The 22891-nt window shown below is 46.9% G+C and overlaps 1 protein-coding gene across 3 annotated transcripts in view; it reads left to right on the forward strand.

The window, feature by feature from the left end:
• LOC146199045 (aquaporin-9-like) overlaps window positions 1-22891 on the forward strand; it is a 50891-nt gene that overhangs the window by 6571 nt on the left and 21429 nt on the right. For all 3 annotated transcript variants that reach the window (XM_084594531.1, XM_084594533.1, XM_084594532.1), the window contains exons 2-5: window positions 11801-11927; window positions 15230-15364; window positions 20638-20756; window positions 21749-21969. In XM_084594531.1, coding sequence (XP_084450657.1) covers window positions 11801-11927; window positions 15230-15364; window positions 20638-20756; window positions 21749-21969 — 602 coding nt within the window. The remainder of the gene's footprint in view (window positions 1-11800; window positions 11928-15229; window positions 15365-20637; window positions 20757-21748; window positions 21970-22891) is intronic.

A 22891-nucleotide genomic window follows, 5' to 3' on the forward strand; every position in this document is an offset into this window, starting at 1 on the left:
ACGTGCACTTTTACACAATATTTGAGCCGTGTTTTTCGGTCTCATTGAATGTTTTTCTTTTTCTCCTGCCACGTCTGGGGGTCTAGCAGAGAGGGTTGTTTTTGGCATCGCTTGGCGCTGGGGAGACTGTAGTTGCCAAGAGGGACTGCGTTCAGCGAACCCTTTGAAATTACGTAACGGAATCTCAGGGACGAAAGCGCACCTTAATAAAAGGAAAGACAAAGTTCAATGCGTCTACCTAGACCTATTTTCATTGCACGAAGACTTCGTGAAGGCTCACCAGAAATACTTTCCTGGATTTAACCCGAAAATAAAGCAATCCGCATTCTCGCAAGTTCATTTCCGGTCACGTACGTTTTCGAAAGTCGGCGGTGCTGCTCCCGTCACTAATGCATAGTTTAGATTCAAACATTGCAGGCAAGAACCCTGCCTTCTGAAGCATCATTTTCTTTCGACAAATTTTTGAACGCGCAGTCTAGTCTGGTATTTCATGGTTGATTGTTAGTTTATTTACTAAGTTACAGGAGTTCACAGCGCCGCTTCCAGAGCGTTTAGCGAATTCGCAGCATACTTTATGCCGACGCCCATCTTAACATTGTGTATCTGGCAGGCTGATAAATCGACACCTATTGTGTGTAAATACGCTTTCAAACATCTTAGGGGAAGATCGGATTCCTAGAGGAAAGTTGTTTTTGAGGGATGTGTTGAGAGCTTCGGCTTTAGAATGCCGGAGCACTGCGATTAAAGAAAGGTATTTCGTGATACAAGCTCTAGATTTCTTTCTTTTTTTTTTTCGACTTCATCGCACCGAAAACAGAATCCCTTTCCTTGTGCTTCGACCGACAATGTCCTTTCTTTTTTGCATAAATTTCCTAGGATCATTCAAACACGTTGTTGTGACTCCTGCGTGTGCCGTGGAATGAAGCCAAGCTTAAGATGAAATCTTTGTTTGTCTCGCCGAAACGATAGTGCCGGATTACCTTTCCCTTCGGACGTAGCGATGATAGCCGCTCCAGGTTGAAATTATAAACGTATACTCGCGAGCGCCCAGGTATCACTAGCGCTTCCTTGAGCTCGCAAATAGATTCCCTCCACACAACTCGAGCGCGGGATCTAACCCAACAGGTCTTGGCAACTAGAGCGCGCAAACTAGCTGCACTTCATTTTTTCTCTCCCGAATTCACTCTCAGGTCGGGGCTATTTCCTTCTCAGTGGCACGTGCCCTCGTAAGCGTACCGCCGAGCGCACACCAGGGGAACATGAAAGAAGAGAACTAAACATATTATTGTGCTCATGTTATTAAGCCGCACGCTTATATAATCTCATCAATGGCGAAAGGTATCGTGTTTAGTACTCACCTATGGGGCTGAAACGTGGAGGCTAACGAAGAGGGTTTTACTTAAGTTCAGGACAACCCAGAGGGCTATGGAACGAAAACTGGTAGGGGTAACATTAAGAGATAGAAAGCGTGCAGAGTGGGTCAGAGAAATAACTCAAGTTACCGACATTCTAGTAGAAATTAAGAAGAAGAAATGGACATGGGCAGGACATGTAGTGCGAAGAGAGGATAACCGATGGTCGCTGAGGGTAACAAACTGGATTCCAAGGGAAGGAAAGCGTAGCAGCGAAGGCGGCAGAAAGTTAGGTGGGCGGATGAGATTAAGAAGTTCGCAGGGGTCAAGTGGATGCAGCTAGCAAAGAACCGTGCTAAGAACCGTGTTAAGTGGAGAAATATGGGAGAGGCCTTCGCCCTGCAGTGGGTATAGTCAGGCTGATGATGATGATGATCGTGTTTAGCTAAGGCGGGGTGCCTTAAACTTCCCCAGAGAAAAATGGCAAGAGATGCCCGTCTATACTGCCCCATTGCGCGAGAAATAAACCTCTATTTTTAGTCCCACGGAGCAAGTTTAATCCTGACAGCAAAGTGAAAGCTGCGAAAAAATCTAAGTTACGAAGTTTGGCTACTGGGTGGCGTTCTTAAACTTGCGTCGAAAGGTGAAACACGAATGCGGACATTTTTGTGCCAGATCGAGGGTGTAATATGAAACAATTATATTTGTAAATTGTATGTAATTTTTATTCTTGGCACTTAGGAGACGTGAGGTATAAGCCGCAAGTTTAGGCTTTTTCAAATAAGCAACGCCAAGCAAATTTAGCCACTATCGCCGGCATCGGCAGGTTATTGCGGCGGGCGATAAAATCAAGATAGTGCCGCGAAATACTCGTCTTTATTTATTCTTTTTCGACAGCCGCCCGGCATGCGGCCTTATTGCTGTGATACTAGCGCTCAGATCGATTCCTGTATTCTTTGTTTGTTCACGCTCATTCCAGTGAGACGCGGCTTTGTCATTTCATTTGTCGTAGAAGGCATTTCGAGAGGTGTCTCGAAAGATTCCAGCCACGCATGTGTGCCTCTACAATGTTCCATGGTATGCTAGTCACTTTTCGCGGTTCTTTGTCGATCTTTCTTCGCCGCTTTTAAATTGAGCGTTGACGTACGCGACAGACGTTAAAATAAAGATGAAGAAACTGTGGTTGGGGTACAGCATTAACTTAAGTAAGCGCGTGGGCATAAAAATGTCTTATGACCGACTTGTGCCCGTTCGCTGTAATACTGACAGCAAGCAACACTAGGCAGCTGTCGCGCCACCCTGTAACGAACTGCTCTTTCGAAAGAGTCTTATTATCGTCTTTCTGAGTCTGGACCAGAATCGCCAAGATATTGAAAGCTCAGAAGTGCGCCTGATTGGTGGTTATACAATTGCCACTTTGATTGACCAGTCTGCGTGGACAAATCAGTCGCGGAGCATTGGCATGTGCACGACCTTTCGGATCAAACTCGGTGTGCACTTTTTGGAAGTTTGCCAAAACAGCATCAATAACGAAAGGGTAGCTTTCCAAGTACTGGCGTCAGCGCCGCATCACGTCACCGCTGCCCACCAGCTGCGACTTCACCGCTTGCCATTTGATTTCAACACGAAAGTACACGGTTTCCGAGCAGGGCGTGCGGTGAGAGGAAGAGATGCCAGCTTTTTTGCGTACATTCTTGCCTCACTGTGCTGGCTTTATTGTAATAATGAGTTTGATGCGCGTAAATAACCGATATTTGGTGTCTGTTGCTTACTCCTGCCATCTTAGCTAGGCTGCAGCCTACAGTTTTTCTTTTTTTTTTTCTCGACTTTACATAATGGATAGTCCACAAAAGCCTTTTCCACACATGCTAGTACTCTTAGTCGTGAATGTGCAAAACAAATAAAGATTAGCCAGAAGACAGCAATGAGATATACCAAAAATAACGTCGTCACCAAGGGGGCTTGAGAGTATTTGTTTGTTTGTTTCATTTTTTGTTGTTGTCCACGCTTCTTTCGCGTACTCAGGTTCCGAACAGTCACCGCATTCGCGTCAGCAACGGCCATATATACTAAGCGCTGCCTTGCCTTCGATTGTCACCGTGACGTCACCGTGACGTCGCTGGTGTTAACTTCCGCCGCTCAAATCACAAAGTGCAAGCGGCGGCGCGAATGACTGTCGCTAAGCCACCGGAGTCCAAGCTCAGCTGCGACGCACCGCGACAGTCAGGGTTCTTTCTCCGTCCACGTGCGGAAGCGGGGCCCGTGTGTGTACATAGGCCCGTCCTGGCGCTGGGCCTGCCCGAAATAGCGTGTGCGCCCGTTGTGCCGGCCCTCGCGTCGGAGGCACGTCTTGATACCAGACAGCTGCAGGTCCGCGGCCAAGGCACGCCTGGCGGAAGAGGGGAACAAACTGTCAAGGCCGCCACTCTCCTCCTCAGCGTCACGCGCGGATTAAGGGAAAGGAAAACGAAGCCGAGACAAGAGTCGCGCGCTGAAATGAACATCCAAGGCGGTTGATTTCGCTGTCACAAAGTACGCCGGAGTAATCGTCCGCGTGATCCTTGTGCCATTCGAAGCTGCGCGGTGCAGCGGTTCTATTTCTTCTTGTACTCCATGTACTAGACATCCCGATAGTGAATTACGGCTGCAACCAGTGGCGAAGCATCCATATCCCTAATCTAACAGAATTGCAATGGCACTGTCATTCCATCTCCACCCGGAGCGGCCAATTCCCCCCCCCCCCTCCCTCCTACTTTTGTTTTCGCGTGTGTGTGTGTGCGTGCGTGCGTGCGTGCGTGTGTGTGCGTGCGTGCGTGCGTGCGCGCGTGCGCTGGCTTGCATCACTGCGTTGCTTGTTTAACATGGCCCATTGACCTTGCTCGGGAGGTGTGTCTAGAGAGATGTCTGTACACCTACTACGCAGTTTTGTCGAAGTGCGTCCGAAGGCGGATTCTTTTGTGCGGGATATGTTCGCGATTCAGCTCTTGTAGGATCGCGCGTTCCAGATGAATAAATTCAGTCTTCCTGCCTTTCGCTGGAGAAGGAAGTGTCGACACTGGGAGTACTTGTATTTCAATAGCACCAATGTTTTTTTTTCAAAGCTTGTAATGCCAAACATAAGTTTTGCGAACAAGTGCAGCCTTGAATAGGCTGTCCTAGAGCGGTGAACTGCCTAACAAATAAGTAAAACATTTCATCCGTGCACCTGCGCCTCAGCGTAAGCACTGTTTGCCGAACGCAGTGCCTGCAATAAAATTTTTACTTGCGCTGCTCGAGCTCTCCTTGCATGTGCTCACTTCGCGTGCACCACTGAATCAGGAAAATCATGCCGGCTGGAAATATTGCTGGTGCAACAAATGCTTGATAGTGAAATGTGTTGGTAATGATACCGCACGCAGCCCGCGATACTCGTCGCATCCCAGCTGGTCTCTGTGGGAACAAGTATGGCCTGCATACTCGATGCAGTGACGTTCTGGCTTGCGTCTCACCAAGGTGACCCCGGCCACTCGCAGCTGGATTGCACGCCAGCGTCGGCGGCAGTCCGCAAAAAGCGCCCCGAGTTCCAGCGGGGGAGTGAAGGGAGCTACGGAAAGTGCCAACAGGGGAAGGGAAAACGAAATCGGAAGCCGACAGCCCCGACGGCTGCGACAAGGCGTCACGCGCTTACCAGGCCGTATGTAAGCTGACGGCGTCCTGTGCGTAATCTGTCCACGGAGCTGCATTTCAAGGGTGCTCTCAATTACATTTTTTTTTTTTTTTTCTGTTAAAGAAAGCTGGTTGCCCAGATTTACATATGGTAGCGGTGCTCGAGGATTTCTTGAGCTAACTTTTAATTGGTAAACTGATTCTCGAGAATATATAAACGAAGCGAAGAGCGCTTCGGGTTTGCACAGTCGGAACGCAGGTGGCTGCGCAGTCAACGATCGAAGGCTTGAAAAGGAAGCTTTTTTTTTTTCTTTTTTCTTTTTTGGTCTAGGGCGAAACAATTACATGTAGTCTTGTCTGCTGCCGTTTTATTTTATTCTTTAAGGTGTAGTAAATTATTCTGAAAATAATAAAGGTGTATCAAGTGTTTGACTACTTCGTGCCATTGGTTCCCATTGTTTGTACCAGGCCGCTTGCCATAATGCCATCACATATACGCATGCAAGGAGGCTATGAAAGACTGGACCCTCTGTAACCTTCAATTTCAACAAGGGAGCGACAACTGTTGTCGTTGCTCGGGAGCCTGCGCGCTTCCGACCAAATTAATCAGAAACAAGATACTGAAATGCATTCATTCTAATTTTGCTTCGCTATCGCTTACTTGCGTCCGCGACTTGAGACAGTTTAATTTATTATTTCTGTGTGCAGTTTATTTTTAATCCGTTATTGGAAATTAACTTTTCTGAACGCATTTGCTGCAACATTGGATAAGATTCTAGAATGAATCATTTTGAAACTATATTTGTCGGATGATTTCTGAGTCAGATTGGAACGACACTCGCAAGAATTCTCTGAATGGCACAGGAGGCGAGAGACTATGAGAGAACAGATTTTTGAATTTATTAAAACTACCTATCGTGTAACGTTCTGCCAGAAGTTACCAACGCATGTGAAACTGTGTGCACCTGGAAATGCGTTCTGAGTCATATGCCGTCCTTTAATGCACCGACCTCCCTCGCATGTGTGCCGCTGCGGACAGAACCGATGACGTCAGCGCGGTTGCAGTGAGCGCACGTGCACGGCTTAAATGCCCCATTTAGTTACGGCATTTCTCGACTTCACTTCTGGTTACCCATCACGGCAGGCGAACACGCGTGTCACGGTAGCTGGGAGATACCAACTTCCTTATTTCTGCATTGCGTTGTCTCTCTTGGACAAGAGACATCTCACAATCGTTTTGCAGTCTTTTAAAGGTTGAGAAGAGGTTGGGAAACTGCTTAATTTCGTCATGCAGTCGTCGTTTCAAGGTTGGAGAATGTTTTCTGGGTTTGGTGCGAAGCAGAGTAATGTGCACGTGATGTTTAACATGCCGGGGCGATATGGGCTATGAGGAATGCCGTGGTGGAGTGCTCTGGGTTAATTTACACCGCATGAGCTGACAGCACACATTGCATGCGCATTTTTGACAAGGATGCGAAAAATGTCCGGCGCGTCGTCGGGGGCGTCGCCTATCTGTACGCGAGTAACACCTCCTTCCCCCCCCCCCCCCCCTTCCTCCCCTCCCAGCCGTGGGAGTAGGTTTTTTTTAAAGGGATGTCCCTCTCTGCACTTGTAGTGGAGAGGAGAAGGAGGCCGGAATAAAAATGACTGAGGAAAAATGAGCATGTGTAAAGAATGCTTTAATAATTGATATGGCTAAGAATGGCTAAACATTATTAGAAATAACTCAGCAAAAATGGCAATCGAAACGTAATAAAAATAGATACATAAATGCATCAATAGGTGAGTACGTGTTCGACATCGTGGGATAAAACCTTGAGTACGATCAGAGCTTGAGTGTAGACGAAACTAAATAGATTACTGAGCTGAAGAAGAAACAAGCTGTCGCACTTCCTCCTCATTATAAACCAGTTGATCGCCCCTATTTTACATTTTCTACACTTCGCCTCGATCAAAATAGTTACGGTTAGTTTACGGTAGGTTCCTGTTTGCATGTGCTTCGGACGTTTCCGGTACTTCTTACTCTGCGAATGTCCGTCCAATATATGCACAAACTAAGACGCCATCCTCCGGCAACATTTCCTGATTTAAAAGCTTGTATCAGCTATAACCCTTTACCCTACAGCTGCAGGGATCAGTCGTAATTCGGGCTCGCCTCCTAAAAGTGGCGTACGGTTTTACTCCTTAGGCGTCGGGGTAGTAGGCGTCTGTCTCGGCTCATAACCGCGCCTAAGTGGTGATAATGGCGCAGTCGACCCAAATACCCGCCGAAGACTTCCGCAGCACCCCGAAGAGGTCACCCTCCTTTCCTTCGTCCAAATAAAACGTGACCGGGACGCGCGCTGTCGACCTGTAAGACTAAACCCATCATCGCGACCTCGCTCGCGTTGCACGCATATGACGACGCCAGCACTGTAGGCGTTGCCACCCACCGCCACTGTGTTCAGTGTGTCCGCCACGGATAAGCGCTGACGTGCACGCTCGCACGTATGACGCCAGCGTTGCAAAGGAACGAGCAGAGCGTGAGGAAGCGCGGGAACCCTTCCTTCCAGGCGCCGATATCGCTTCCGCACTTGTGAGTGCACGATGCCGCAGCAATGCGTATAGGGTCGATTATCATATGCTGCAGCCACCGTTTCAAACTCGCTTTGAGCGTTCTACTGTTTGCCGCGCGCTGTTGCTGGCCGGTAGCTTCCGAGTTCGATTGCTGCACTTGATGCGAAATGTGCGTACTTAACGATGAACGAAACAGGAGTATGAACGCAGGCCTTTGTTGACCGGAAAACTGAAATCAAGTCTCTGACTTACTAGTTGTGTGAAGTAAATGTCGTGCTATACTCAACGAGAGTTGTGTCAGCAATGTTACGTCGTACATGCAGTGTGGAACTCGCGTGTCACTCTTCCGGAACTTAGGAGATAATGCAAATCTAACGGAACTTGTCACCACCACAAATGAGCGAACGAGCCAAATATTCCGGCATATTCTCTTTTGTAAATGAATATCGTCAGTGCACAGGCATTTTTGTAAGCTAATTCGCACATCTGCCGACATTCCACAAGTGTTCTCGTAGAGATTCAACCTCGCTTAGTGCAGGAAACCGCTTGCACTAACAGGCGTCTGTCTCCTCATTGCCGCCATATTCGCCACTGGCCAATCATCGCTAACAGCTCACATCTGAGTGCGAACAACGTTCAACGACGACCGCATGCGCAAACCGGTACATTCGCGCAAGATGCCGCGGCAATTTTAGTATAAATGGAATATATCCTTTCATCGTCTTCGTGTGTGCTTTCGCAGCTCCCTTCACACCAGCAATTCTCTGCGAGATTTCAGTGCTTGCAATCGTATAGAGAACAGGTTGTGTCCAGCAACTGCAGCACTGAGCGCTATATCGTTCAGAGGATCTATACTTCATAAAGATGTGAAAAGGCATATAATACAATCAGACGTTCATGAACATAAAGCCGAAGGAAAGGGGAAAAAGTTCGAATTATGCGGAGTTCTCAATAACGGCAGCTCGATAATACGCGCGTTGATGACGATATTGTGGAAGATGATTTTTGTGATATTTCTCATTGTCAAAAAAACAAAACAAATCGCCTAACTTTTCAAACGCAGTTTGCTGCCCAGTGCAATCTGCGCAGTTTTACCTCAAGGAGCAGTTTGCGAGCCTACTAAGCATATGAGGCCATCCGCACAGTGGCAGCGCCTATGCAGCAAACGACCGCTGATGTCAGTCTCATGACGGTAACTCCGAATTCCGCCGTCGTCTGAGTCGCGCGAAAGAAACTGGCCACAATTTGGTAATGTGCAGACGAAGTTGTGTAATAGACTTGCCAAAGAGCGCAGACAAAAACTTGTGTGCGTGCACTGGAACCTCAGCGACAGACAAGGTGCACAAGCAAGCATTTCCCTACCAAGCAGTGACGAGTCAGAATAATGCAATGCTTTGCGTCAATTGCATTGTGTGCATTACGTCACCGTCTTTTCCAAAAAAGGTTGGTTTGGTTTGGTTTGTGGGGTTTAACGTCCCAAAGCGACTCCGGCTATGAGAGACGCCGTAGTAGAGGACTCCGGAAATTTCAACCACCTGGGGTTCTTTAACGTGCACTGGCATCGTACAGCACACGGGCGCTTTGCTTTTCGCCTCCATCGAAAGGCGGCCGCCGAGGCCGGGATTCGATCTCGCGTCCTTGGGAACAGTAGTCGAGCGCCGTAACCACTGCGCCACCCCAGCGGGGTTTTCCAAGAAAGGCTTTGCACCATATTTGTCTTAGTGCTAAAACGTAATGTTTAGTTATTGCTAAGTTACAAAGTTTTTTGAAACTGCGCTTTTTTTTTTTTTTTTTACAAGGCTCTATATACTTATATATAAAACAAAAATGCGTGTTTGTTTTTTTTATATTTCGAAGTTACATTAAATTTTATATCTCTAGACGAGATCGACCAAAGTACCAGTTTCGGAGGCACAGGAAGTTGGAACTAATCCAGTTTGAATTAATGCGACCATGTTTAAAAAGCAGTTGTGAACTCGGTTTACTTTTGCATAGGCGTTCAACTTTAAACAACGTTGATAAAAACTAGAGGGGTTCAACGCTGCTTAGCCACAGGAGGAGAGAAAGCTTTGGCTGCAGGCGACCGAGCGTTGCATTGAACTCAACCAGCGTTCCGTTGAACGCATCAAAGTTCACCGGCGTTCTAGGCAGAATCCACTTTTATGGCCGGCAGACACTTGCTCCACTATGGTCAGATCTTCGCGGCGGCGCGCGCATGCGCATGGGGGAACTACCCTTCACCTCCTCTGCGCGCCGGCGCACGACTTCACACTTAAGCTCCACCTTTAAGGATGTAACGCGATAAATTAGGCTACCACCTCAAATATAAAGCTCTGCTTTAACTAAGCCGTGCGAACGCGCCTACGTGGCATATATATGGGTAGACTGCATGCAAAAGTAAACTACGCATTTCACTGACAACTGGGGAGTAACACTTTGTCGTAAGCTGATATAGTGACCTATCTTCTATACTAGCCCTACCTGTACAGAACCCCTGCCGAGATATCCGCCTCTCACAAAACTGGGCATGGATTCAACTCATGAAGCATCAACGCTAGACTTCGCGCACCCGTGTTCAGAGGGTAAAGTCGTTTATTATATTATTATCGGTTGTCCGTGGTTCGCAATTGTTTCATGCGAAAACAAGGGACTCGTAGCGACTGTTCCTCGTGGCTCTGACGAATTGAGAGCGAAGCAAAAACACTTGGGCGTGTGCTTTCTTGGCTGCAGACGCGTGAACGGTGGACGCCATGGAAATACCGTCAGCTCCTGGCTTTCCGGATGGCGCATTGCCAGAACAAACGTCGAAGATTGCGAGCTTCTGAGTTTAGCTTTTGCATTCGTTCTTGATTAGATACACGTGCAATGGTGTGCGTGTTTCACGCTGAACAAACAATACATGCGCCACGAAAAATAATAGGCGCTTTTTTTTTTCTCAGACAGAGCTCGAACAACGTCAATTCAGAACAACGACGAGCAGCACTGTCGAGCTCCATAACTCCAACTGTAATATGAATATCTCACTCTGTAAGCACTCTGCCAAATGTTTTGTTACTGAAAAAAAAAAGAACACGCGGGCACTGGCTTATGTGCATACCTCAAAGCACCGGGCCCCATCCTCGCTCTGTTTTCAAACGAAAATTCTTTAGCTTTAAAAATGCATTCACCCCAGTGACGCGCGCACACACACACACACACACACACACACACACACACACACACACACACACACACACACACACACACACACACACACACACACACACACACACACACACACACACACACACACACACACACACACACACACACACACACACACACACACACACACACACACACACACACACACACACACACACACACACACACACACACACACACACACACACACACACACACACACACGCACGCACGCACACACGCACGCACACACGCACACACGCACACACACACACACATACGCACGCACGCACACACACACGCGCGCGCGCGCGTGCGTGCGTGCGTGCGTGCGTGCGTGTGTGTGTGTGTGTGTGTGTGTGTGTGTGTGTGTGTGTGTGTGTGTGTGTGTGTGTGTGTGTGTGTGTGTGTGTGTGTGTGTGTGTGTGTGTGTGTGTGTGTGTGTGTGTGTGTGTGTGTGTGTGTGTGTGTGTGTGTGTGTGTGTGTGTGTGTGTGTGTGTGTGTGTGTGTGTGTGTGTGTGTGTGTGTGTGTGCGCGCGCGCGCGCGTGTATGTTATCTATGGAGGCAGGACATGTAAGGCGTAGGATCTACAACACATGGTTTGTTTGGGTTTCACAGTGGCCCCCATCAGAAGAAAAATGTAATCGAAGACACCCGCCACGGTAGCAAAGTACTTAGGGCGCTCGACGGTCGTGACCAAGGATTCCGGAATCGAATCCCCTTCTAGGCGGCCGCTTTCTGATGGAGGCGAAAAAATAGGCTCGGGTGTGCTGTGCAAAATCAGTGCACGTTAAATAGCCCTAGGGGGTCGAAATTTTCGGAGCCTTTCACTATGGCGTCTGTCATGCCCTAGTCGCTTTGGGACGTAAACCCCATAGACCAAACCAAACTGAATCTAATCGAAAGAAGCTAATAGATGGACCAGCCTACTCAGCAAAACATTTATTTCACAGTGTACTCAGCTGCTGCTAGTTTTGGCGATGTTGGAACTTGGTAGTGACGATGATGACCACTGTCCCCTGATGACTCGGTTATGACAAGTTCTCGACGCATTCTATGCAGTTGATCGGCGACTCCATTATGGCCCTCATTATCGCCGGCGGGAACGAGCCAATCGCCGAAATCGTGGCCCCCGTAGGCTGGGGTGTCGCCATCTTTTGCGCCGTGAGCGTTGCTGGCGGCGTCTCAGGTGAGTGCTGCGCTGTGCCTGTTGCTTTTGGGGGTATTCTGGATCGTTTTGTTCCTTACGTGTCAACTCCCGTTTGGGTTATTATAGCGATAGCAATAGAGTCCACACGAGAAGAAAACCCCGATGACGCCCAACGGCGCCACGAAATTACCCGATTGTTCGAGAGGTTGATGACGTCCCAAAGGCGTGTCACATAACCAAGCACTGTTTGGCCGGCGGGCTGTGTGACGTCACGATACTTCGCGACATGGTCGAGTTGGAAGCTGCTGTGGTGTGTGATGTCATGGTCAAGCGCTGATTGGTCGCTGTGGGTTGTGGTGTCATGAAGCCACGCTACTTGTCCAGGTTTCCAGGTGCGTGGGCAGATTGCAGGTGCACTTGGTGATCCAGATAGCTCAGCCTATCAGGTTGCAACAAAGTCAGAACCTACTTCGTATGTGTCTCTCATAGCGGAAAAACAACCCGTAGTCGCCGGGTTGGATGCAAAACCTATTATAAGAGCGAAATAAACAAAAGAAAACAATAGAAAAACTGGCAACGAGCGTTTCGCTCTGCTATGGTTTGCGAACATTTTGTAGAATCAACACTGCTCCTAATGCTGTCACATTCCACTCTTACGGTGTCCCCATAATACTTTGTTGTAGTTGGGCAGGCAGGTTTGTTATTAAAGCATCGCGAATGAAAAAAAAAAAGAGAGTGAGAAACGCACCGCACGCGCCCATTATGCCGCATGTTTGTGGAAAATGAGAATTAAAAAAAAAAAGGAGGAAAGTAAGCGGCTGCGGCAAAACATTCTCCATTTAAATGAATGCTTCCTCATCGATGGCCAAGGCACCACTGTTTTGCGTCTACATGTTAGTCAGAATTGTGAAAAATAATATTCTTGTAAGTGAAATAGCGTCATGCCAGTGTACCGTGCGAAAATATGACAAGTACGCGACATGTGCGCGCCCTATAAGTGCCAATAATGCAAATTTGGCAATTTATTAAATGTAAAGTATACAAGTTGCTGAAATTTGCAAGTGCAAGAGGGGTGAATTCCGACACCGTGCATTTTAGGGCAGAGAAAAATGTTCCCAAAAATTACCTTTGGGGGCACCTGCCATCAACCTTTTCGGATGGGAAGCTCTCACCATCACCCTATTGATTTAATTCATGTTGTCAAATACTGGCAACTTTCATGTGCTAGTATAGTGCCTAAAATATGTAGCATGATGTCATCGCGAAGCCGCTGCCTCCCGTATATCGTTCGAGAGATGTTAGTGGCGGACGGAGCTCAGTTTGATCAAACGCGCTTCGATCCTACCCAACCTGTGTATATAGTTCAGTCGCACTGCGCGTTTAACGTATTATTTCATTGTAACCTGTGTTTTGCACACAGCCACGGTAAGAGGTTACTGAACTACCCATGTGTGCGTGTAAAGCACACAGTATGGACAGTAAACGTAAAGGCAATGGCGCTTTTTATCTGCAGCTGTGTTCCCAATATCCGCGTGGTAAACCTACATACGTCCTCTCTCAATTCAAAGCTCAAAAAGGAGTGGGGGTTTTAAATAAACTTTCAGGTGGGCTAGATTGTTCTAAGTTTTCAGCAAGCATTAAAGCACATAAAAAAAGACATCCTCTCCGCTTTCTCTTCTTTGTTTGTCTCTTGTACGCGCTATTATATAAAGCTTCTTCAAAAGAGGATAAGGAGCTCGGTGTTATCAGGTTGGTTCCTAGCTACAAAAATTTAGGCGCGCAAAAAAACGAGGAGGACGAAAACAATAAACGACAGCGCCAGTGCGGTAGCAGTCCTGTTGTTGCGATTCTTATTCATTGTCATAATTTGTTTTTCCATTCAGCTTTAGTATTCAGCAAAATTAAAGTTTGCACAATGAAGGTGACTGAGGTTATGATGGTTTATACCGCGCATTTCTGCCCCTATGACTTCGCTCCCTGACCACTACTACGCGAATTGTTAACCACACATTTTCAAGAGCGGACGTTTGGCCGTACAGGTACCGGCGCGGACAAACGTAAACGGAGCACGCTATTTCCTTCTAAATAGTTTCACGCGCTGCATAATTGAAACTGGCAGTAGTGGTATGTGCAAACCGGTAGTAGACGCCAGAACCCTTTCACTTGGACAAATATTGTTTTCTTATCTCCAGTGTAAGAGACGTGTTTTTAATTTGAAGAGAAAAGCGTGCTCCGTTTACTTGTGTCCGCACCTGTGCATTTTAAGAAACTAGAAAAGAAAAAGAAAACTGCTTCTTGTGCGGTCAAGTGTTTGCAATTAATAGTCGCGCCGACGCGCACTATATTCGAAGCAGGTACTGAACTTAATGGAAACGTGGAGCAACATCTACAGCCGGTGCTGGAACCTAGTAGCATTTTTGGCTTGTCTCGCTTGTCGAGTGGTCGATGGTTAATAAAAGAAAAAAAAAAGACATCAGGGCTTGTTCACGATTTAAGTCATTCAAGAAGGCAGCTTATATACGGTGGTGCTCCTGAAGAAATCTACGAGCTGAAATGCACACCACCAGACTCTCGTTGCAACTCTGTATTTCTGCTTTGCTGTTGCGCTTAGATCGCGATTCTTTGTGTTTTGCTTGCCTAGGCAGCCCAATGCGAAAGTGTACAGGGGCTTAAATGAAGGGGGAACCGAGGCCACAGGCAGCGAACTTGGCGTAAATACAGACCACGAGTGCTAACGCGTGCTGCGACACCTTGAAATGCTGAAGGCCACGAGTACCGGTGAATCTGATAAAAACTGAAAATATTTTCTCCTTGCTTGCTCTCTGCACACGTGTCGAGCACTTCCCGCCGCCTTTCTAGTCGCGGTTAAAAGGTACGAGTGGCACTTGCCGCTAGATGCCATCAGCGGCAGTAGAACATTTTACATACCAGACTGGCCACATCGTGGCCGTCTTGTTTATATTGCGTCTATACATGCCTGAACACAGATGGCTTTACACGGTGATAGTCGATACCGCACGAGCATATCTTTGTGCCACAGCACTCACATGGCCTGCATTAAGAGCGTCTTCGCCTAATGCGGCACACTTGTGCAAAATTATAATGTGGCTCCAGGTATGGCGTAGCCCAGCACACAAGACTATGCCGCTCTCAGGAAGTCATACTGGAGTTCGTGCGGCACACCCTAGAACGTTCGAAATTTCTGCACTGGCGTCGCCCTCGACCAGCACCTCATAGCTAGGCGTAGCCCAATACGAAGTTGTTACCCTCGTCTTGTGTGTTTTTGTCATCTGCGCAAAGCAACAATGTCACATACTGTGTTTCGATGTATTTGTTTTCAGCTCACTTGAACCCGGCCGTGACGCTTGCCAACGCGTCTGTACGGAAATTTCCGCTGGCCAAGGTGCCGCTCTACTTTGCGGCCCAGTACATGGGCGCCTTCGTCGGAGCGGCGCTCGTGTTCGTCACCTATCGAGGTGGGTTTCTATCAAAGTTTATTGTGGCGTCATGCTGCTAATAACCAAAGCTCATCCGGTGTAAAAGCGTGGTAAAACCGCGTTTCTATTCACAAGAGACGCAAGAACTAGGATCCCTGTTCCATTTGTCTATCCTGGGTGTCTGCGTCATGCGGTATCGGCACAAAGACAGTACTTTGTTATCCTCTTTATTAATATTGTATCTCATGCCGCAGTGATGGCTCTGTGGTTTTTTGGTTTTTGTATCGGACCCGTATACGTGGTAGGTGCGGAGTTCGACTCCCAGTGGTGCCACCTGGTGACCACCGGTTTTCAAATGCGCGCAAGCCTTTCCCTAACCTGGTGCTCGGCTCCCGTGCCGTGAAATGCTCGGCAAATGAGGCACTCACTCCACATTGGGTAAACGAAAGACAATGCGCTGCATGGAGCTCTCCGGCCAAAGCCTCCATTGCGCCATCTAGATGCACATCAGAAATCGAAAAGCGACTGCTGATCTCGGTGAAGAAAAGTTGACTATTTACGAAGTACTTCGCGGCAATTGTCGCCACTCACTGCGCTCGCTATAATTTCTAAGCGCGCTTCTTTTGTAGCCAGTTGTATAGTTTACTGTTAAAGTACTCCTTTTCACCGCCTTTCTTTTTCATGGGAAGGCCCTTGACTAGATTTCAGTGAATTTCAAAGAACCGCGAATTGTCGAAATTAGTACTAGCTGATCCCGGTAACTAAGGTCTGCCTCTTACAATGCTTTGTTACCTTGGCCAGCGAAAATTCATAAACGAAATAAAATTAGTCGCTTGTATTCTGTCTATGTTGATTTCACTTGTACCCCACCTTCCACTAAGAGACTAAGTGGCATGCATGGGGCAGCAGAGATTTACACAGTTTTTTGCTCTCGCAGTGCCCGCAGGTTGGTACTTTAGTACTCCCCACACACACACACACTCGAATTTTTTCGTATTGTAATGCACCGCCAACTTGTCCCGCTCGGGGGGGGGGGGGGGGGGGGGGGGGGGGGGGGCAGCAGGTGTCAGGGTGCCAGCAAGTGCAGGGGTGCTCGCTTGCGCCTTATTCTTTTTTTTTTTCTTTGTGAGGTGGCCAGCGACGAGAAGATTGCCTCTTGTCCGGTTGACGTTGTTTGCAGTCGTCTACTGAAAGATGCATCTTTTTCGATTATTGCGATATTTATCGGAAGTTTATTTTGTGATCGGAGTCTTCGGAATGTACGGCTAAGGTGTTGCGTTCACTTATGAAGTTCCTTACATGATTGTCATGTTGCCGAATTCTTTCCTTAGGTATTTGTTTTGCCAGTGTTGCAGTCGGCGCAGGAAATTTTGTAAAGAACGTTTCGGGGTCTTTCTCTAGGTGGTTGGTCTTTGTGAGTAGGTATCGTGCTTCTCAAAGTGTTCGAGGTTTTGTGAGTTACTCGGATGCCTTCTTCTTTCAGCATAAGGGGTGATGGCAGCGTCCTTATCGTCAGTAATGAAAGTTTGCTCTTTCGCCCCATAATAATTGCCTCAAAATCGGAACTGATTCTCATTCACTATAAAGCATTTAACCCACCCATTATTTTCGGTTGCTGGCACCGTCCCCAAGACGCTTCAGCTTCGTTTATAGCGGGATTTCACCATATGCTTCATTCTGTAACCACATCATATCTATATATACCCTTAATTTTATTCGGTGACTTTAACTGTATTTTGATGTCAAGGAATAACCTTGCGGCGACACTACGTAAGCAGAATATCGAAAGCGATTTCCTTAACACGTGCCTCACATTCTACTTCAACTTGTCAGCGTCCCAACTAGGCTTGGACGAAAGGAGGAAGCTGGTCAGACTAGCCTTTCTTCAGTGATATTTTTCTCCAACTTGACAATAATCCCATTAATCATGAAACCTACCGTATCATCTGTGTTTGTAGAAAAATGCACCAATTCGTTCTTTTTTTTCCAGCACAATGTCATAATAGAACGTCATATCGACAAACCCGCCATTAATGCACTTGTTTTACTGTGCATTTATTTTTTCGTTTTTGTTTTTATTTTGCAAGTGTATACCGTCATAGGATGCAAACTTTTTGTGGTATTATAAGCTGACTGTAGAGACCTCTCCTGATTGGGCACGGTAAACCCGCAATAGTTTTTGCACGAGATAAATTTATATATTTACTTATTTGAGCGTGGAAGTTGACTCCTCCTCCACCTTCCCCCTCCCGCTCCGAGCAATGTTCTTCTGAAACCCCATCCGAAAATTATCTGGCTACGCCACTGATTATGCCCACTGGCGGATAATTTCGTATGGTGCATGGTTTCGGATATGATGTTGAACGTCCCAAATCGACACGAGAGCTATGACGCACGGGGTATGTAGCGGAGGGCCTCAGATTTCGATATCCCGGTGTTCTCTAACGTTGATTGACATGCACAATACACGGGCGCGTTGCGTTTCGCCTTTCTTCTTCAAACTACTGTCGTATCTACTGGCCGCCTCGATGGGGCTGCTGGGAGAGTCCTCATGTACGTTCATTGCTCGTGGTAAACCACTTAAGGGTTTCTCTTCAGGTATTTTTCGAATACTTTGGAAGCACGTATAGCGCGACTGTAGCCTTCCTATATACTGAGAGGTGAGAGCGATAAAGCCAGTTGTTTTGTCATTTCTGTCTCGGAAAATAAATTCAGTCCTTGGAACTCTGTTACGGCTGCGTTGACGACAGTAGCTGTATGCTCTTCTAAGTTTCGCAAGTTTCGAAAGAGTGCATAAGTAGACCTGGCCCTTATAGAGCTCGATCACGTAACTCACCGCGCGTGCTCGCTGGCCGGGTGTAATGGGCGAAGAGACATAATGGCCAGTTCTTGTCGGAGCTATACATTTGATGCTTAGTGCACTGAAAGACTTAAGCCGAGCCTAATAAGACATCATCACCGTTTCGGTGCTGCTTACATTGGGGACGTATATGCCGACGATTGCCTCGTAATCGCACAATAAGCCGGATCTGTCTGCACTGTGCCGAAAACGATATTTTCCTTGGCGCTCTGGAAGAATCGTCCTCACCTCCCATCTTGTCACGATGCCGCGGCAGGCAAATCGCCACCGCTGTCGGATTACGTGAGCAATTAGCGCCCGTAAAAAACAAGGCCGTAGCACCGTTTTCGCGCTCCTGTTAGCGTCGCTGATGTGGCAAGTTGCCAAAACGAAAGAAAAAGGAGAAAGGAAATAAAGTGCGACGCAACGCAACTTGCACGATAACAACATACGACACAGCGGGTGCGATTTTCTTGCGACTGCTACATGCCAGTTTTCACGTCTTGCACTTGCATATTATCCCTACAGACAGGACAGTTATACAAATCATAAGAAATAAGCTGTTACAAAGACGATGCAAACATTTCATTTTGAGTAGTATGAACGCAGGATGAAAACTGAATTAACGCACTTTATAATCGTGATCGATTCTCTCGGATCTATAGTGTGGACAGACAACGTACTTGTCCATAGGGATAGCAGTTCTTTGGTGACGTATATTGTGAAACAATTTTAGCCTGTTTTCTTCTTCTCACTAAGCGGTTCCCATTCTAATTTTACGGTGGTCATGCTAGATTGTTTAGTATATTTTCCTGAAACATAGCAGGCAGCCAAGTTCTGAACTCTTTCTAATTTGAGCCTATCAACATGGAGCCTAGAGGCGCCCCTTCTGGAAAGGTCATCCAGAATTTGCTTAACTATGCTGGGAGGTTTGTTTAGCCTGAATCCAGAGATGACGCTGCAGAGTTTTACATGTGCCAGTTTTGGAAGAATTGCTGAGGCTACAAAGGATTTAATGTATCAAGAACATAGTACCACATAATGAGTAACGCGGCCGCTAAGCGCCATTGAATGAATTGATCCCCTTATCAGGGGCATCATAAAAGACGTCAGCAGACAACACTTCAGACTGAACATATCATTTTTTCAAGTTATTGACAATGTACCACGTTTTAAAACTGTTATTTGAAGCCTTTTTTTTTTTTTAACTACTGCGCGAAGTAGCGGCTCTTCGTGGGACGCATTAGCCCAATGACTCTTTTTCTTACAATTTTAAATTGATAACGTAGAGCTTCATTTTCCGAGGAACGCTTACAGCGTTTACAGAGCAGGTATTTTTACTGGATCTCCTTTATTACGTATGAGTTTCATCATTTCAAGTCGTGCCTTCCCCTCTTCAGCCGACGCTCTGCGGTGGCCAATACACACACACACACACACACACACACACACACACACACACACACACACACACACACACACACACACACACACACACACACACACGCACACGCACACGCACACGCACACGCACACGCACACGCACACACACGCACGCGCACACACACACACACACACACACACACACACACACACACACACACACACACACACACACACACACACACACACACACACACACACACACACACACACACACACACACACACACTAAATAATACTGGCACATCAGGTAGCGTTCAGCAGATTCCAAGAGATCAGTTTCCGACAGCTCCGTGCGAAGCTGTTCACAACGACCCACTAAGGTAGCGAAGCGGCCTCACTTGAGCTGGGTGGTTGAATATATAAATTATCGGCTATGTGCTCAGTAAAAGGAAGGAAAGATGCACAAACTATCTCATTCTTCGTGGTCGCGTGGTCTGCGCCGCGAGGAAAAGGCTGGAGGAAATTACATAAAGAAGAGCGGAGGGCGCTGTGTCAATATGTACCACTTCGGTTTCTTCATCGTGCATTAATATCACAAATCACAGGGGTCTACTTTGCATTTTGTCTCCATCGAAACGCGGCCACCGCGTCCAGGAGTTGAACCTGCGTTCTCGGGTTCGGCAACCAGTGACCCAACATGGCGGGAAGCTTTTTGGTTGGGCATTGCAGTCCTATGCTGAGCTGACCTATGCAGGGGAATCAGAATTCAGCGTTACACATTTCTCAAAATTAGGCGATGAGGTTTGCGTGAATTTGTGCATAAGTCACGTGGCCAGGGGAGCATAAATTAAAGTGATAATTGTCACTGTCGAGCACCCATTCAACTCAAATCTATAAATGAACTTCTAATTGACTGCATTTAACGGGTGGTAGTAAGTGTGAGTAATATTTATTAATACGTGCGAAGCTTTGGCGATGCGTAAACCTGGGGAGCCGTCGCATTATTGCGATGCGGAGCGCACATGGCACTACAGTTCGGTCGCGTTCGTCAACTTCCTTTGTTCTTTTCCATGGATTGCCTTTCTAGACTTGATCAACCACTTCGACAACGGAGTTCGCCAGGTGACGGGTGAAAAAGCCACAGCAGGAATATTCGCCACGTACCCAAAAGAGCACGTCAGCACACTGACGTGCTTTATTGATCAGGTAAGCTTCGCTTCAAAAATCAAACTTCATTCATTCATTCATTCATTCATTCATTCATTCATTCATTCATTCATTCATTCATTCATTCATTCATTCATTCATTCATTCATTCATTCATTCATTCATTAACCAGGGTGTACAAGGTGTACAGGTATGCGGGAAGCTGTGCACAGCTTCAGCTGCTACACGACTCATCCGCGTCTTTCAATTCCGAGGCCGAGCTGTGGGATCCGTTAGCAGACCACGGGAAAAAAAAAAAAGAAGTATAAACTCACAACAATTTAATGCTTCACAATTGAGTACATTTTCACCGATTACCGTTTCGCCGATTACCAAAGTAAGGCGCGTATAGTATCTTAGGGCTTCTTGTTAACAGCTGTGTATCTAAAGTGTATGCTTATTGCAAATGTTTATTACGAATTCCTCAAACGTTCCTTTGTACGCCAATGCTGTCATTAACTTAATTTCTGCTTCATTACGAAGAGTTTTTACGCACTTCTGTAGACTTGCCTATAATAACACGATTTACTACAACAATGTCAATCAAAGCGGTCCCACTGTACTCGTCCTGTTTCGGTATAACATTTCCGACATATTTCTGTTTGCAGCCGATCCGTAGATGGTCCGTAGCTGATCCGTATTTCAGCCCAGCGGCCGCTCGCCATATACAATATACAATAATCCAATAGTTTTAGATGTATCTAGACTAAAAATTCGTTCGAGAAATAATTACAATTAACTTTGTAATTAGGAAGTCGTAGGTCCGCTTGAGAGCGGCCGTACCACTGTCTGAACGTAGCTTTGATTTCAGGTTCTAGCCCGGACGAGAACATTTTTTTTTCTTTTTTTTTTTCTCTAAAGCTTTGGGAATACTGGAATTTTCTTTGTACCCGTAATGATGCGCTAAAGTAGGCTACGTCAGTTGCTCTAATTATTGACTCGAAGTGTGCGCATATACAGAGCTTTTTTCCGACTCCATCCGCTGCGCGCAGGTGATAGCGACGGGCCTGATGGTCGTCATCGCTGAGTCCATCGTTGACGATCGCAACTTCGGCGGACTCCCAAAGTTCCTGCACCCCACCGCCTTGGGACTGATGATCATGGCGATCATCTTCAGCTTCCCCCACAACTGCATGTGCCCGTTGAACCCGGCCAGGGACCTGGGCCCACGACTGTTCACCCTCATGGCCGGATGGAGCACCGAGACGTTCACGTAAAGTCCTGTTCGCCGCCTTCTCCATGGCGCTGCGTGAACTAGCTGAAATAGTTTGGTTTGGTATTTGGGGTATAACATCCTAAAGCAACTCAGACTGTGAAAGACGCCGTAGTGAAGGGCTTTGGAAATTTCGACCTTTTGGGGTTCTTTCCCGCGCACTGACGTCGCACAGCACACGGGGCAAAAGCAACCACCGCGGCTGTGATTCAAATCCGCATTCTTGGGCACAGCAGTCGAGCTTGTCGGACATAGATAATGAAACAATACAAAAGTTGGCGCATAAAGGGAAACAAACTTCACTGGTTATGCTGTTTCGCTGCGACGAAGGAAAGTAATGTTCAGGAGTTAAGTTCTTGCCTTCTGCCGTACGATCTTAACTACAATCGGAGATACTGCGTACGTCCTGCTTCAAATTTAAAAAAAAAAATAAAAATGTAGATGAGCAGCAGCACCCTTCGTTGACATTTAACACTGGCAACAAGAAATTATTGACAAAAAGTGGAAAACAATGATGGCTGCTAACGAACATAAAAGGCGAACATGAATGGCGAAAGGCAAAGACGAAAGGTGCGGCACAGATAAATACTATTCACTGAAGTGCGATAGCTTAGTGCAAACAAGAAAGCGAGAAACTTAGAGATTTAGTCAAAAGTCACCAAGCTACATAGTGGTCGCCGTTGGAACATATAATTCCACTTCAGACACTCCTCGAAACAGCACGTTCGGAGGACAACGAAGACTTCCATCCTGAGATATGCAGCAAACGGGTATAGGTAAAAACGTCCCCGGAAGAAAAGGTGCCCGGAAGATACGGCCCCGGAAAAAACTTCCCCGAAAGAAACGGCTCCTGAAGAAGCGACAACTAAGAAAAAATGTCCCCAAGGTAAAAACTGGCCCTAAAAATGATTTCTTCCGGAAC

This window comes from Amblyomma maculatum, chromosome 2, assembly GCF_055883805.1.
Source record: "Amblyomma maculatum isolate TAMU_Amacu chromosome 2, ASM5588380v1, whole genome shotgun sequence".
In the NCBI taxonomy this organism is placed as follows: Eukaryota; Metazoa; Arthropoda; class Arachnida; order Ixodida; family Ixodidae; genus Amblyomma; species Amblyomma maculatum.